Raw genomic sequence first — 11,068 nt, 5'->3', positions numbered from 1 at the left:
AGAAGAAGGAACACCTAAGACCTTTGGAAACTTGGCTAGTCCTAAGGCCAAGACAGCAGCAGCTCCACACCAGATCCAAGTCACCTGGTCCCCGGTCTCTCCCGGGGCCCTCTGCTGGTGGGGCCCTTTCGGCTCTCTGCTGCTCCCTGCTGGAGCTGCTGGTCCAAGCAGTGAGCCGAGCTGAGTGAAACAATACTGCCCACGGCCCCTCTAGCTTCCCCCTGGGCCCGATTTATGATAGACCACCACCTTGAGGTGCCTTTTCTGCCCCTCTGGGCCCTCCCCTTGGCCTTCTACCTTTGTTCTACTTCCACCTCTGATCCCAGCCCCAAGAAAAGACCACGGACACTGAAGCTGTTGCTCACTACGGTGGTTGTTTACTGGGTCAGGCTAGTTTCTTAGAGCCACGGCTTCTGAATCTTGAGGCGGGTCCTGTTTGAGCCTCAGAGGGAGGCAGTGCCCGGCACTGGCCACGGACACACAGCTGGCCGGAGGGGGTCAGGCAGCAAGTCATGGCAGCGGGGTCCAGGTCCGGTGGTAGTGACATTTGCTGGTGCACCTTCTGCGCCACGCGGAAGCCGGTCCCATCCGGGTTGCAGCCCTCCAGTTGTCGCTGGCCAGTCACCACCAGGCACCCGCTGTTCACCTGAACCAACAACTCCTCGGGGGTGAAGCCATGGGCATACAGTTTCATCTGGAAGCCATCCTCCGTGTGGACGTTGTCCCGCACAGCTGCTGCATCCTCCGTGAGCCGCTGCACCGGTAGAGTGGCCACCTGGTTCCGTTCAGTAAAGGCCACGCTGGGACATTGGGAGGCCGACTGGCTCCCGCTAGGGAGACTGCTACCGACCCGCTGCATCCGAGTGAGCAACTGCTGTTGTGCTCGAGGCTCAGAACTTAGCGGCCAGTCGGAGCTGGGGGGCGGGGCCTCGTGGCCCCGCGTGGCTAAGCTCTCGCTGCACTGCGCAGCTCTGAGCAGGGCGCTCCCTTGGCTTCCAGAGAGGTTCACTTCCACTGAGTTTGGGGTCAGTTCTGCACGTCCTACCTCCACGGGTCAGGTTGGCAGCTGCTCTGTAGCCTCCTGCTGCTGCTTTTATCCCAGATCCTGCCCCTTTTTTGGTCAGGGTTCTTCCCCACCTCCATCAGAGGGCCAAGCGGCCGGGGCTGTGACCCCACGAGATAAGCCAAAAGAGGTTGGCAGCGCTTGAGCCCAACCCTGCAGCGGTCACCAGCACGGAGTGAAGATGAGATTGAGCCGTGAGACTCTTGCTCTTCTCCGAATCAGGCCTTGGGGCAAGGAGGACTGCCCTCAAACAGAGCCATCAATATGACCATGGGGTCGTTGGTTCTTGTAATATCCTACAGTTCTCTGACCACATACGAACCTGCAACACATGGGTACTAGGAGATGAACGCGTCTTCCTGATTTTCTTCATTCATCCTACCCTCGGCCTATCGCGGCAGGATCAGAGCTGGGCTCTGGAACCACAAAGATGAAGACGTGGGCCCTGAATGGGAGGTGCCCACTGTGTGGGTGGATAGCAGGTCCCATAGTCCCTCATCCCCGCCTCAGGAGCCTTTTTCCTGACCCTGGCCATTACTCTGACGCTCAGTGCTTTTATAATAAACCTTTTTTTGTTGAAGTATAAGTTAACACAGAGAAAAGTGCACAAAGCACAACCATGTAACCACTTAACAGATCAAGAAATAGAACTGTTGCTATTCAATCACCCTAGCTGCAATTCTGTGTCCAGAAACGTGTGGGATAGGGGCAGAGTGAGGGGAGGAGGGAGGTGGGCATGAAACCACTACACTCCTGGCCCCAGGCCTGCATTTCCATCTTTATGGCTAGGGATGTGATTCCCCAAATAGAAGCCTGTTTTCTGGGGTGCTTCTCCTTGTCCTCAAAAGGCAGCAATCTTGACTACCTCGGAAGCCTTCTAAAAGGATTACAAGTGAGGAGGAGTCAATCTGGGGTGCTGGCTAGAGCCTCATTTGGCTGTCCGGGATTGAGGGACAGGACAGAAAAGTCTGGAACCTGGAGGCGACTTAAGTAACCGTGAAAGACTACAACTCCCATCATGCTCTGGGGCGGCGACGCCTGCGCATTGAATGCCGGTTGCCCATGCGGCCCTAGGGCTGGGAGCGCCGCGCTGCGCCGCGCTCCGCTTCGGGGGAGGCCATGGCGGAACCTTCCCAGGCCTCTACCCCGGCCCCTGCCGCGCAGCCCCGTCCGCTTCAGTCCCCAGCCCCTACCCCAACTCCGACTCCTACCCTCAGCCCAGCTTCGGCCCCGACTCCCGCTCCCACTCCGGCACCAGCCCCTGCCCCAGCTACAGCCCCAGCCGGGAGCACAGGGACTGGGGGGCCCGGGGTAGGAAGTGGGGGTACCGGGAGCGGGGGTGATCCGGCTCGACCTGGCCTGAGCCAGCAGCAGCGCGCCAGCCAAAGGAAAGCGCAAGTCCGGGGGCTGCCGCGCGCCAAGAAGCTAGAGAAGCTAGGGGTCTTCTCGGCTTGCAAGGTAGGGGCGGGGCCTGGGGTAATAGGGGGCGGGGCTTGGGGCATCCTAGGGCTTGGGTGGGAATGGGGGCAAAGCTGTGACTGGGGAGCGGCTACTCTTCCCCGGCTTACACGCTTATTGACTGATATTTCTGCTTCCAGGCCAATGAAACCTGCAAGTGTAATGGCTGGAAAAACCCCAAGCCCCCCACTGCACCCCGCATGGACCTGCAGCAGCCAGCGGCGAACCTGAGCGAGCTGTGCCGCAGCTGTGAGCACCCTTTGGGTAAGGCAGGTAGTACCTGTGGAACTGGGGTTGGGAAGCTGGAGGTGCTGCGTCCTGCTTGGACAGGACCACACAGTTTCATCTCTGAAAGACAGAAGATGCCTCCTAAGGAGGAATTGGGCCGGGAGTGTGTATGCCCCAAGGAAGCAGAAAGGAAACCTGCCACCACAAGAGACAAGAGGCCCCCCAGGGCTGACATAGGAGCAGTCAGTCTCATTGCCCAGTCACACTGGTCAGAGGGACTGAGGATGTGTCTTGGCTGGCAATAATGAGGAGGGGGAAGTCCTGTTGATTTTTTTCTGTCAGTTTTTCCCAACTACCACTTATTCTTACAGCTGACCACGTGTCCCACCTGGAGAACGTGTCGGAGGATGAGATTAACCGGCTGCTGGGGATGGTGGTGGACGTGGAGAATCTGTTCATGTCTGTTCACAAGGAGGAGGACACGGACACCAAGCAGGTCTATTTCTACCTCTTCAAGGTGAGCTCCCTTCAAATGAGAGTGTGAGTGGGCGAGATGGAGGCTGGGAAGGTCTGCGGCTCTGTGCTCCACTGATCTCTACCCCTCCCTCTTCCTGCAGCTCCTGCGGAAATGCATCCTGCAGATGACCCGGCCTGTGGTGGAGGGATCCCTGGGCAGCCCCCCGTTTGAGAAGCCTAATATTGAGCAGGTGGGATGAGGAAGGTGGTAAGAGGATTGAGGGCATCTTGGAGGAGCGGGGAGCCTGTGTTATCTGCCACCCATCTCCTGCCCTGAGAGCAGGGGAGAGGTTCGGAGAAAGGAGGATGCTTTGTGCTAACCTCAGGGTGGGTATGGAGGTGGGAGGGAGTATAATCTCTCCTGACAGCTCCAGAGCGAAAGCCCCAGAGAGCCTGCCCTCAGGAAGCACCTTACTTTTGGATAAGAAGGCCATGCTAGCTGCTCACACCTCCTCCTATTTTTTTCCCTTCCCCTCCCCCCCAGGGTGTGCTAAACTTTGTGCAGTACAAGTTTAGTCACCTGGCTCCCCGGGAGCGGCAGACAATGTTCGAGCTCTCAAAGATGTTCCTGCTCTGCCTTAACTACTGGAAGCTTGAGACACCTGCCCAATTTCGGCAGAGGTCTCAGGCCGAGGATGTGGCTACCTACAAGGTCAATTACACCAGGTAGGTCCAGCCAGGGATAGCATGGGGGGAGGCTTGTAGGCGCAGCCTGAGATCGCTTTCTGCTCTCCCTTACCACCTCCTGCTCTTGCAGATGGCTCTGCTACTGCCACGTGCCCCAGAGCTGCGATAGCCTCCCCCGGTATGAGACCACTCACGTCTTTGGGCGCAGCCTTCTCCGCTCCATCTTCACGGTTACCCGGCGACAGCTGCTAGAGAAGTTCCGAGTAGAGAAGGACAAGCTGGTGCCCGAGAAGAGGACCCTCATCCTCACCCACTTCCCCAAGTAAGGCTCGTTCTGGCTCATCAGGACCTTGCACCATGCTCACATCCTCCCTGTTGTCCCCTTTTTCCAGGGGGGCTTCCTGGATTGGTCCTTCTTCTCCCTCCATGAACCTTCTGGGATCTGGACCTCTACCTGGGCTGCTTGCCCAAGGCCCAAGTGTAATTCACTAGCTCTTTGCCTGTTTGTATACTGGTGTGGGGATGGCAGGTATACGGCCCGAGTGCTGGTCCTGCCCCTGCCCACCCACCTGGTAGGCATGACTACCTGTTTCCCGTGGGGATGGACACATTTCAGAATCCGTCTCACCACAGCATTCCAAGAAACCACAGCTTACACTTGAAGAGAAACCAATTTCCACCTCTGTTCTAGTCCTTTCTGTTAAGATTTTTCTCTGTTTTGCCACACCGTCTTTTCATTTTAAACATGGTTCACAGGTATCCACAGATTTCCACGTGGTGCAGTGGTAAAGAATCCACCTGCCAGTGCAGGAGATACAAGAGATGGGTTTTGATCCCTGGGTCAGGAAGATTCCCTGGGCATGGCAACCCACTCCAGTATTCCTGCCTGGAAAATTCCATGGACAGAGGAGCCTGGCAGGCTACAGTGTATGGGGTTGCACAGAGTCGGACTCAATGGAGCAACACACACACACACACACAACCCACATACACACACACACCACATCACACACATACACACCACCCCCCCACACACACACCCCCCACACATACCATACCCACATATACCCCACACACACACACCATACCACACCCACATACCCACCCCACACATACAAACTGCACACCACGCACACACACACACACACACACACACTCACCCCACACATATATACCCAACATACACACCACACATACGCATCACACCACACACACACCCACGCACACATACCACACCACACCACACACACACCCCACATCACACACACACCACACCACACACACACCCACGCACACATACCACACCACACCACACACACACCCCACATCACACACACCACACACACACACACACACACACACACACACCACACCACACCACACACACACACACCCCCCACATACACACACACCCCACATACACACCCCACACACACATCCCACACACACCCCACATCCCCACCCATACACACACACCCCACACATATACACCCCACATACACACCACACCACACACACCCCACCCATACACACACACACACCCACACCCCACACATATACACCCCACACACACACCCCACATACACCCCACACACCCACCCCACACACACACCCCCACACCCTACTCCACACACACACTCTCTCTCTCTCTTTCTCTCTCTCTCCTGTTCAGAAAGCCTCTCCTGACTGACCCAGACCCTCCTATGCTCCTCCAGCCACCAGGTGGGAGTAAGAGGTAGCAGGAGAGGGTAGAATCCCATTTTGATACTGAGGCCCAGCGTGACTGGGTGCCCTGCCTGGTGCACAGCACAGGATGGATCATTTCAGACCTTGTCCCCCTGTACTCCTCACCATGGCATCCTGGGCCTCTGGTCTCTTCTGAATCATCCTGTCCTCCTATCTTCAACGAGGGGCTCCCAGAGCACCGAGGTCATCTTTGTCTCCCAGGTCCCTGAGGGCAGCCTCCAGTTCCTGTGTCTGGCCCAGGCTGCTCCCTCGGTCGGAGGACAGAGTTGTGGGACAGATTGTACCTTCCCCACAGATTCCTGTCCATGCTGGAGGAGGAAATCTATGGGGCAAACTCTCCAATCTGGGAGTCGGGCTTCACCATGCCACCCTCAGAGGGAACACAACTGGTACCCCGGCCAGGTACGTGCTGCACGCAGCAGGCTGTCTGCTTGGCCTTCCTGGCTGAGCTCTGCGCCTCTGGGGGAGGAGGGGCTGCGACTGGTAGCAGGGGGGAAGTGCAGGAGGGCTTGACAGGAGTGGGAGAGCCAGGCTGTCTTTGCGGGACACACCCTACCTTTGAGCTCCATCCCGATTGTTTTCATCTTTCACTCTCTCAGCTACGGTCAGCGCTGCAGTTGTTCCCAGCGCCCCCATCTTCAGCCCCACCATGGGTGGGAGCAGCAACAGCTCCTTGAGCCTGGATTCTGGAGGTGCTGAGCCCATGCCAGGTGGGTACTTGACCCCTGACCTCCACCCCTTGTCTCCCCCAACCCCCCTGACCCGGCCTCTCTTGCTGTGCCTGGGAGACCTTGCCAACCCCCTCAGCAGGCGAGAAGAGGAAGCTCCCAGAGAACCTGACCCTGGAGGATGCCAAGCGGCTTCGTGTGATGGGTGACATCCCCATGGAGCTGGTTAACGAGGTCATGCTCACCATCACTGATCCCGCTGCCATGCTAGGGCCCGAGGTGGGCAGCCCAGCCTACCAACCCGTTGGGTGGGGGCTCACCCCCCGAGACCCTGGCTCACCACCCCCTGCTCTGGTGCCCAGACGAGCCTGCTGTCGGCCAACGCCGCCCGGGACGAGACTGCTCGCCTGGAAGAGCGCCGAGGCATCATCGAATTCCACGTCATCGGCAACTCGCTCACACCCAAGGCCAACCGGCGGGTGTTGCTGTGGCTGGTGGGGCTACAGAATGTCTTCTCCCACCAGCTGCCGCGAATGCCCAAGGAGTACATTGCCCGCCTCGTCTTCGACCCGTAGGTCCCTGGGAGAGCCCGACCCCAAGCCACCCCCCACTGCTCCCTAGGCCTCTTCCTCCATCCCTGGGGAATTCTTGCTCCTTAGTTCCCAGCACTGTGTGCAGCTCTGGCCTCTGGGGTGGTGGGTTCCTGGGGAACATTCGGGGGACGGGTAAGGCCTGTGACCTGAGCTCTCTCCCCTCAGGAAGCACAAGACTCTGGCCTTGATCAAGGATGGGCGGGTCATTGGTGGGATTTGCTTCCGCATGTTTCCCACCCAGGGCTTCACCGAGATTGTCTTCTGCGCTGTCACCTCCAATGAGCAGGTCAAGGTGAGTCTATGCTCGCCCCCAGTGTGGGTGGAGGTCAGGGAGCTCCCGGTCCCAGCTGCATCCCACCCCCTGCTTCTGAGTCTGGACAAGGTCAGAGCAGCACCATAGTGACACAACTGCCCTCAAGCCTTCTTTTAAGGGCCCGACACTTCCTCACATGCCCACAAGGTGGCAGTTGTAATTTGATAACTGAATTAAGAAACACCTGTCAACACAGGGGGCCCAAGAATCAGTAACACTTGTCTTCTGCTAGTTTTATTGAGATGTAACTGACGTGTAGGACTGTGTAAGTTTAGGGTGTACAGCCTGATGCTTTGACTTATATACATCATGAAACAACCACAGTGAACATCTATCATCTTATATAGGTACAAAATGCAAAGAGCAGAGAAAAAATGCTTTTTTTCTTTGTGATGAGAACTCTTCAGATTTATAGTAACAGTTTTAAATGGATCTGTGTTTCCTTCATCACAAGAACACGTACATGCATTGGAGAGTTGCTAATTTTTACAACAGTCCTGCTCTGGGTGGTCCTCCTGTCTTCTGTCCTGTCACAACAGGCCGACTAGTAGGGTCCCCGGTTTGTCTTATCTATTTTTTAAAATGGTGTGGCTGCTTTATTTTATATTTTTATGTTCTGGTTGCACTGTGAGGCTTGCCAGGTCTTAGTTCCCCAACTAGAATCAAACCCACACCCTTGGCAGTGAAAGCAAGGTATCCTAACCACTGGACCACCAGGGGATTCCATGATTCTCCCATTTTCCATAACCCAGATCTGCGGGGTGCCTCTGGTCCTAACGTTTGTGGAAGACAGGGTGTCTCTTTGGGGTTCAGATGTCATGATGAGGGGGGCCTTTGTGATCCCCTCTCCTCTTTCCTCCAATTCTGAGGCCCAGGGACTGGGAACTAGGGGCCTGTGGACCACAGCTTCCTGGTTGGGTTTAGATCCAGGCTCTCCCTGCCATGGCTGGTCACCTGACCTGGACATATTTCCTGACATAGCTGAGTTTCAGTTTTTTCTTCTGTAAGATGGAGGTAATGATAGCTGTTTCATGGGTTAACTTGAGGATTGCTCTGTAAAGAACCAAGCATCGCACCTGGCCTGGAGTAAGCGCTTAGAAACCCAGCATCCTTCGCTTTTCTCCCCATAAGCTCCCCTTCCTCTGCCGGCCGCCTTTCCTCCTACCTGACTTGGATCCCCTGGCTGTCGCCACCCCCTTTCCAGTCGGCTCCCTCCTGTCCCTGCCCTCCTCTCCCCACCCTCCTGAGACCTTTCTAGTCTAGGCCTGCCTCCTCCCGTCTGATGAGCTCTGCCCCCCTCCCCTGCAGGGCTATGGTACTCACCTGATGAACCACCTGAAGGAGTATCACATCAAGCACAACATTCTCTACTTCCTCACCTACGCCGACGAGTACGCCATCGGCTACTTCAAGAAGCAGGTGACCCTCACCTCACTCTGCCTGGGGTCAGGGGTCATTCTGTCTCGCCCCCGGTGTGGGTGGACTTCAGTCCCCTGTTCCATCCAGCACCTGTGGGGAAGTCCTTCATGCCTGTCTTTCTCCCTCCTGCTGCTGCCCCAGGGAAGAAGAGGCAGCTGGGAGAGCTGGGAAGTTCTTGGGGCGGGGCACAGTGGGCGGGGGGGAGTCAGGAGGGGCCGCCGGCCTGGAAACGTTCCAGGGACAGATTCAAGCTGGAAGAGCCTTGCTGATGGGTTGGTAGTAACTCTCCACTCCCTAGGGCTTCTCCAAGGACATCAAGGTGCCCAAGAGCCGCTACTTGGGCTATATCAAGGACTACGAGGGTGCGACACTGATGGAGTGTGAGCTGAACCCTCGAATCCCCTACACGGAACTGTCCCACATCATCAAGAAGCAGAAGGAGGTGCGTGTGCTCACATGCGTGTCTCCATGGGACTCTCCGTGAACGTGCACCTGAGCAAACACGTCTGTGGGTGTAGAGATGCATATATACCTGCTCGTGCACACGTGAAGTGGGGCTGGCCAGTGTCTTGGCTCTTGCACTGCCTCGAGGGGCAAGTGGGGGAGCCCTCCCTGCCTGTGGCCAGAGAGGCTGGTTGCTGGAGCCGGGTTGGCCTCTCAGACCCTTCCTTCCCTCAGATCATCAAGAAGCTGATTGAGCGCAAACAGGCCCAGATCCGAAAGGTCTACCCCGGGCTCAGCTGCTTCAAGGAGGGTGTGCGCCAGATCCCTGTGGAGAGCGTCCCTGGCATTCGTGAGCAGGGGGTCTTGGCACAGGAAGGGGCGTGCTGTTCGGGGTGTGGATAGGCATTCTTAGGGGTGTTCTCCCATTTTGCAGGAGAGACAGGCTGGAAGCCACTGGGGAAGGAAAAAGGGTGAGTGTTGTGTGGAGGGAGCGGACAGTGTGGGGCAAGGGCGGCAGAGGGCCCAGCAGCCTCAGACTCGGCCTCTCTCGCTCCAGGAAGGAGTTGAAGGACCCTGACCAGCTCTACACAACCCTCAAAAACCTGCTGGCCCAGATCAAGGTGGGGAGACCAGGCTCTCTTCTAGGGGTCCCTGTGCCAAAGGCTGTGGCTTTCTGACCAAGGGTGAGGGGGTGGCAGTCCCGAGTCGGGCAGGGGCACAGTGGATCTGGCCCCAGTCTGATTGTCCTCTGTAGTCCCACCCCAGTGCCTGGCCTTTCATGGAGCCCGTGAAGAAGTCGGAGGCCCCAGACTACTATGAGGTTATCCGCTTCCCCATCGGTGAGGACCCTTCCTTCCAATCCCTTCCTCCCACGCGTGCCCCAGCTCCGGCCCTCCATGGCCAGGCAGCCTCTCAAAGGCGTGCCCTTCTCTCTTGCTGCCTAGACCTGAAGACCATGACAGAGAGGCTGCGCAGCCGCTACTATGTGACCCGGAAGCTCTTTGTGGCCGACCTGCAGCGGGTCATCGCCAACTGCCGCGAGTACAACCCCCCGGACAGCGAGTACTGCCGGTGCGCCAGCGCCCTGGAGAAGTTCTTCTACTTCAAGCTCAAGGAGGGCGGGCTCATTGACAAGTAGTCCAGCCTTGGACCTCAGCCTCAACGTGGAATGTCTCCCCCTCCAGTTCTGATCTCATCCCTGGGGTGCCCCTGTGCCCAGGTCCCCCTCTGTCTGAGACACTCCAGCCTGGGGCCCTCCAGCCCCTGATCCTGCAGCCCTTTCTGGGCCCTGAGGCATCCCCAAGGCTGCAGCTCTGTCCCACCCTTCATCATGTCTGAGCTTGGGAATGGGTCTCCCTGGTCTGGGAGCCTCTAAGCATGGCTGGTGGCCAGAGGATAAACGCTGCCCCGCCCTGGTGGCCCCCCCTCCCCGTCCTGATCTGATCCCCTGTCCCCACACACACTCACACACTCCCCACAAGCGATACAGCTTTGGAGTCCTGGGCCTTGCTTAGATCACTGGTTCCTCAAGGGCAGGATCCCCAATTTTAGCTTGAGTGAGGGGGCATCAGGGCTTGGGAGCTCAAGCTGGACTGAAGCGGCCATGCCTCACCCTGCACTGTTCTGTTTGTCCCCTAGGGGTAGGGGGCTTGGGGACCATTCATTTCCTGGCATTAATCCCTTCGAGGGAACAATAAAGTTTTGGTTTTGTTTTGTCTTGTGTGATGGTTTCCTCAGTAAAATCCCCTGCTGACCCTGTTCCGCCAGTATCCCCTGCAAGCTGGGGCTGGCCTTCCCAGCAAGCCTCAGGCCCGTCCCGTTCCTGTCCTGCACCCCCAGTGGCGATGGGACCCGTCAGGCTGCACCCCCGACTTCTCCCTGCTGGCTGCTTCTGGGGGAGGGGCTGAGCAGGACCCAGGCTGCTGTCCCATGTGGTCAGCAGCATTTCTCTTCCCCTCACTGCCCACTCTCACCCCGCACCACCCCCCAACCC

General features: G+C 57.5%; 2 protein-coding genes across 3 annotated transcripts; one reads left to right on the top strand and one right to left on the bottom strand.

Annotated features, from left to right (window-relative positions):
- Positions 1-355: 355 nt before the first annotated feature.
- On the bottom strand, positions 356-907 carry HSPB9 (heat shock protein family B (small) member 9). The gene has a single exon (XM_061391852.1). It carries the CDS (start codon positions 857-859, stop codon positions 386-388), a length of 474 nt encoding a protein of 157 aa, XP_061247836.1. The 5' UTR covers positions 860-907; the 3' UTR covers positions 356-385.
- A 1,138-nt stretch (positions 908-2,045) lies between these two features.
- Positions 2,046-10,788, top strand: KAT2A (lysine acetyltransferase 2A). Of its 2 annotated transcripts, none has more exons than XM_061391830.1 (18): positions 2,046-2,521; positions 2,662-2,785; positions 3,121-3,266; positions 3,367-3,456; positions 3,750-3,931; positions 4,023-4,214; positions 5,934-6,040; positions 6,238-6,348; positions 6,446-6,585; positions 6,669-6,877; positions 7,065-7,191; positions 8,521-8,631; positions 8,930-9,073; positions 9,310-9,424; positions 9,509-9,545; positions 9,632-9,695; positions 9,830-9,914; positions 10,020-10,788. In XM_061391830.1, exons 1-18 carry the CDS (start codon positions 2,183-2,185, stop codon positions 10,211-10,213), a joined length of 2,517 nt encoding a protein of 838 aa, XP_061247814.1. In that variant the 5' UTR covers positions 2,046-2,182; the 3' UTR covers positions 10,214-10,788. The 2 variants fall into 2 exon arrangements, with proteins under 2 accessions (XP_061247814.1, XP_061247815.1); XM_061391831.1 differs by having other exon boundaries at positions 2,048-2,521; positions 6,449-6,585.
- The last annotated feature ends 280 nt before the right edge of the window (positions 10,789-11,068 follow it).

This window comes from Bos javanicus, chromosome 19 (genome assembly GCF_032452875.1).
Source record: "Bos javanicus breed banteng chromosome 19, ARS-OSU_banteng_1.0, whole genome shotgun sequence".
NCBI lineage: Eukaryota > Metazoa > Chordata > Mammalia > Artiodactyla > Bovidae > Bos > Bos javanicus.
This window is presented reverse-complemented; position numbering and strand designations above follow the sequence as displayed.